At 47.9% G+C, this 6000-nt stretch overlaps 1 protein-coding gene across 1 annotated transcript in view; it reads right to left on the reverse strand.

Annotated features, from left to right (window-relative positions):
• Positions 1 to 880, reverse strand: part of Katnip (katanin interacting protein) — a 121077-nt gene extending 120197 nt beyond the window's left edge. The window contains exon 1 of the mRNA XM_059267211.1: positions 807 to 880. Within this exon, the coding sequence (XP_059123194.1) occupies positions 807 to 868 (62 nt within the window). The 5' untranslated portion in view covers positions 869 to 880. The remainder of the gene's footprint in view (positions 1 to 806) is intronic.
• Positions 881 to 6000: the final 5120 nt, after the last annotated feature.

A 6000-nucleotide genomic window follows, 5' to 3' on the forward strand; every position in this document is an offset into this window, starting at 1 on the left:
TGGCTTGTGGTTTGACTTGAATTCATTACCAATACTATAAAACATAAATCTAGATCCTCATTTCTCTGCCAGCTCGGAGGCTCTCTGCCCCTCCTCCACCTGTGTTTCTACAAATACCCATGGCAGCGCCGCGCAGGGTGGACAGGGAAGTTACAGGTATCCACCTGTTCCAGCTCCTTAACACTGGGCAACTCCTAGGCTCTAAGTAGGGATATACAGCTCATATGAAGGTTCAGGTCTGAATGCAAACCATAACGAACTAAAATTAAACTTGCTCGATCTTGCAAAGGAACAGAGAGAGGCCTTCAGATCACACAGGTTGCTATGACCTTGACTACTACACACTGTAGTAGTATGAGCTTCTGCAAGAACCAGCACAAGAACCTAATAGCCCCTCCCCAACTTTAAATGACACCCTGAGCAACTTCAGACACAAAGTAAATTGACTTTTACCTTTCCACAAACTCAGTTTTCCAGGGCAAGTTGATGCCCAAGAGGTGCAGCCTACCATTTCCAGGTGACTTGCAAGGGGTCTGTTACACCTCTGCCCCCACCTCTCCATCATGAGACAAGAAGTGGTACCTGCACAGCCCACAGTTTGCTATGGGTCAATCAAAGATGCAACTAAAGCACTGGATGGGGTGGAGGCTTGGGGGAAGGGGTGGAGCTGCAAGTGCAGGTGATAAGCCCAGCCTCTGCATGGAGGGGGACTCTGTGCCCGTTCCTGTGTCCTGTGCTATTAATAAGTCGAAATCAATTTTTATTTGGTTAATAACAAGGGTTGCCATCAGGTGGCTTGCTCTTACCGGTTTCTCTGCTGAAGCAATATTAAATACTCATCATGTTTCTCATCAAAGTCTGTCACCATGTCCTTAGTATAACCCTGAAAGGAAGAAACAGAGCAGTGTGAGAGGGAAATGCAGGGATGCTTTTATTGAAGCTGGGCCCTGCACATATCCTGCAGGAGGCTGGCTGAGCTGGGAGGCCGACCTTGACGAGGGCCCAGCTCCCCTTGGTGCATCACTCTGGCGACCCAGAGCTCCAGGGATTGTATGGTAGCCCAATGGGCCCCAAGTACACACAGCTTTACCAATCTGTGAAAGAAGGTTGGCTCTCCAGCCTCCTTACTGTCCCCCTCCATGCCCTATGAAGTCCAGGACTCTGACAAGACTTGGCATCTTCCAGAACAGCCAGAGCTACATAATGAGATGCTATCTCAAAAATAAAACAAACAAAAACAAAAATCAAACTTGGCATCTAAGATGTTTCCTCAATGCACACTACTCAGCCATTTCAGTCCATCAGTACCAGATCACCCCAAACTGCTGAAAAGGGACCTCAGGTTTTCCTCTCCCTGCAAGAGGAATCCCCAATGATCAGAAACAACCTGGTCATTACAGAATGGGTTACATTACAGGTTCTGTAGCTCTTTTTCTGGCAACAAAGCCCTGCATTGCCTTCTGGTAGCCTCTCAGCTATGTCTTTCAATTCAGCGGCTCCCTTAGGTGCTTGTGGCAGTTCTTCTGGGCCCCCAGGGTCACACTGCCTTGGCTTGGAAGCACAATTACCACCTGCTTTGCTCAGCCACAGGGAGTCACGGTTTGGGGGGAACAAGACAAGTCAACCTTGGGACTTTGCTGATACTCCCAGGAAGGAGCTGTTCCTTCCTTTGGGGGTCCAGGTCTGTCTGGGAAAACCTGAGAATAACAGTAGCAAAAACAGCAAAGTCAAGTGATGGGGAGAAACAGATTCCTAACACTCACTCTGAGTCCCTGGACCCACCCATGCCCGAAGGAGTATCTGGACAATTCATTTGTCAGTTCATGTGTTGCCTTGAAGCTTCACACAACATTCTGTCCTCTGTGTCCAAATGGCTGTTAAGCACTGTGCCATATAATCAGATATACTATCAGAACTCAGCCTACAACAATCGTATGGTTTGTTTTTTTGAGATGACACCTCAAAATACAGCCCCCGCAGACTGCACTTGTTACCCTCTTGCCTCGGCCTCCTAAGTAGTGAGATTACAGGTGTGTGCCACCTTGCTTGGCTTAGACATTTTATTACAGTATTATTAATATATACTAAACATACAAATAGCAACCCATATATATATGGAGGGAGAGGCAGATAGATGCTTAGTATCTATAACTGAGAGCAAAAGAGGAAGGTTGGCTAGAGAAAGCCCAAGCAGATGTATGTATGTATGTATGCATGCATGTATGTATTTACATGCATATGTGCATTTGGGGGATTTGAGACTCACTTCATAGTCCAGGCTAGCCTGGATCTCATGACATAGTCCAGTCTGGCCTTGAACTTGTAGCAGTCATCCCGTCTCAGCCTATGTGCTGGGATTAGAGGCATGCACCATCACACCTGGCTCTTTGTGCATTTTTCAGCTTAAGGTATTTCCAGTTTGTACCATGCTTGTTGGGATGTAACACTGGGTGAGTAGAGGAGCATGTGCACTCGCCCCTATCTCCACACTTGCTGGATGCCCAGCCAGGGGCGCCCACTGCTTCCTCTCTGTCCTCCCTTGGCTCTCCCTTGGCATCCACAGGCCTAGGACCCCTTCCTGTACAGCTCTCTGCCCGGGCCTTCTCTAAACAACCTTCCTCCTCCACCTTCAGGAAACAACTGTTTACTTCCCTCTCCATCTTCACCTCTCCTGTCACCAGGCACTGGGGCCCCTGGGATGGAAACACTGCAGCCACTCTCAGACTACTGCTAACGGCCTAATTCCCCTTTCTCTCCCCATGTCCTGCAAACCCCAGGTCGCTGCCATCTTCTTGCCTCTTCCCCTGTCACCCATAGTTTTTCTTTTATCCAGCAAGCCTTATTTCTCCCAGTTTCCTGCCTCTCAAGTGATGGTGTGAACACGTCACCCTGGGACCCTGAGATTCTCTCAGGAGGAAAGGGAGGCCCTGTGGGCATCCCTAACCAGCTACCAGCTGATGCCCGTGGACTACATTTAAACAAGCAAGACCCTACACTAGGCAATAACTCCAAGCCACATCTCCAGCCCCTCAAACCTGAGTTTCACCTGAGCTTCATTCTAGCTAACCTGGCTGCCCAGCCAGTGAGCAATAGTACAAAGGAGATATTATGAAATAAGAAAAAAATTTAAAAACTGGTAGATCTCTCTGGCTTTCTGAGCTGCCTCAAGAGGTTCCTCATGTCCCTGGGACTGGGCCTGGCTCCTCCCTGCATGCAGGAAAGCACAGAAGACCTTAGCACTGAGAGAGCCTTGTAGCATCCTGACTCTGGGGAAGAGTTACTACAGCCAGCCTGCTTTTTTGGTCTCTGTAGCCCTTCCTGAGGTAGTTATTATCACCCTATTTAAGAGACAAGGAAATTCATCCCGTACATATTCCAAAACACCACTGACTCCATAGCAATTTACATAACCATTTTGAAATATTAAAGAGACCATTGATATATTATGCTACTGAATGAAACATTCTGTGGCATTTTTAGAAGAAATCCAGACTTCAAAGAGATATAAGTGTATGCCAGGATGCATGGGCTTTTACCTCAGACCCTCTCCAGAATGTATCTGTTCTCTTCCACCACGAGGCAGATACCACCCAAGAGGCATAGACAAGGTCATCCAGCCAGCTTCCCTTCTTCCAGCCCCCGCTTCTCAAATGCTGGTCACCTGGAGATTGTGGCGACAGGGTAGCTCTGATTTGGGATGGCTGGGAGGCCCTGTGGGTCTCTAACCAGGCTGCGGGTCATACTTGAATAAGCGAGACCCTCCACCTCAGCTTTCCCCCAAACCATTCAGTAGACCCTGGCCTGAAAGTCTGTCTCTGAGCCTGGGCCTTGGAGTCTAGGCCTGGTTCCAAATCAATGCTGCTTCCAGAACAGAGGTTGCTATGGCTCCGATGTGGTCTGTCCCTTCTGAACTTTGATTGGAATTTGCTTTCCACAGCAATGGTGGTGAGGGGATGGGCTTATAAAGTGTACAGTCCACAAGAGCTCCACCTTGTGGAGGGATTGGTATCACTCAAGCAATGCGTTAGTAATGGCAGGAGTGAATGAGCTCCTGTGAGACTGAATCACTACTGTGAGACTGGACTGTTAAAGAAGCAGGCGGCCCAGTCTATTTGTTTCTGTTTCCACATGCTCACTTGCTCGACCTTCCGCCTTCCATCATGTTATGGTGCTCCTTGCCTGAAGTTGCTGCCATGCCCTGGACTTCCCAGCCTCCAGAACCCAGAGCCACATAAGCTCCTTTTCTTTCTAAGTTACCCGGTTTCAGGTACTCTGTTAGAGAAACAGAAGGCAGACAACTTAGATGCATACTTCACACAGCAGGAGTTTTATTTCCGTATTTCTAAAGTGAAGGGGTGAATATGTAAGCCGGCAACAATGGAATGGAACTAGAAAGGGTCAAGTTCATCCTCTCTATTTTCAACCAACATTTGTGGGGAACTTGCTATGGGGCTTACATACACTTTAGGGGTTTAAATTTATTATTGTGTCTGTGTGCATGATGTGTGTGTGGAGGGCACACATGCCACAGCACATGCATTGAGGTCAGAGAACAACTATATAGAGTTGATTCTCTCCATCCACCTTTAAGCAGGCTTTGAGGGTTGAACTCAGGTCTCCGGGCTTGTGAGGCAAGAGCTTTTTACCCACTGAGCCACTTTGCCAGCCCCATAACCACGGTTTAATGGAAGCCCAGCCTGTGGATATACTGATAATAACTTGCCACACAGGGGCTACACTGCACAGGCTCCATTCACAGCATGTATCACGTGAACCATGTGAATGATACCCCTTGCCACTGTGCCACAGGGGCATTGAACTGCAACCATTCAACAGCCATACACCAGTCAGATCCCTGCAGGGGCTTCTGGGAACACCCACACAAAGGACTCTTCTGGGAAGAGTCCACAACCTGCACTGGCTCTCAAGGCATCTGGAGCTCAAAAGAGAGGCACATAATCATTACAAAATGTACAAATGCAACAGCAAAGGAGACCAGAAGGCCCTCAGAGGGTGTGGCCAGGCCCCAGTTCTTAGAGAATCGTCAAAGCCCCACTCCTCTATCATCACCTCTAGTCTGTCACGCTCAAACAACGGCATATAGTAGGTGCCCTCTACACCAGTGGATGCCTGAGACCAGAGCGGTACCGGACCTAATGTACAGAACTCTTCATATCCTGTCTCCTAGCCTCCTAGAACTGCCACTCTATCATTTTGGGTAGCCTTCATTTTTTGTTAATAAAAGACAGAACGTGGCACCCTCCTCTTCTTCCTTCTCTTTCTCTCTCTTCTTCCTTCCTTCCCTCCCTTTCTCCTCTCCCTCCCTTCATTTTTGTGAGACGGGCTCATGCTCTATAACCCATGATGGCCTAGAACTTTCTCTGTGACCCAGACAGGCCTTGACTTGCAATCCTCTTACCTCTGCCTCTGCCGGCTGACATTCCAGGCATGTGCCATCATGCCCAGCTACACTCCTCTCTTTACTCAAGCCAGTTTGGACTGTGTAAATATAACTTAGATCTGCGTTCTAGACAGTATGGCAGAAAAGCTAATGGTTTTCCAAAGCCTGTGCCATGTTGGAGGGTTCAGATAAGCATTCAGTAGATGATTAAGCAATACTTTAATGAATGCTTTTTGGTTTGGTTTGCTTTGCTTTGGGTTTTTGGTGATGCTGGTAGCCAAGCCTAGGACCTCCTACATGTTAGGCAAGCACACTAGTACTAAGACATACCTTGAGGTTTATGATAAATGTTCTTTTGTTTTGTTTCTCAAGATGGTTTTTCTGTGTAGCCCTGGCTGTCCTAGAACTTGTGACCAGGCAGGCCTCGAACTTGCAGAACTACCTGCCTCTGCCTCCCGAGTGTTGTGATTAAAGGTGTGCACCACCACCGCCCAGATATGATAAATGTTCTTAATGTCCATATGCCCATAATAAGGATGACTACATGCATCTTATAGTACACAACTCCTGTTCTTCCTTCAAAACCCACCCAGGTCCAA

Source organism: Peromyscus eremicus, chromosome 1 (genome assembly GCF_949786415.1).
Source record: "Peromyscus eremicus chromosome 1, PerEre_H2_v1, whole genome shotgun sequence".
Lineage (NCBI taxonomy): Eukaryota > Metazoa > Chordata > Mammalia > Rodentia > Cricetidae > Peromyscus > Peromyscus eremicus.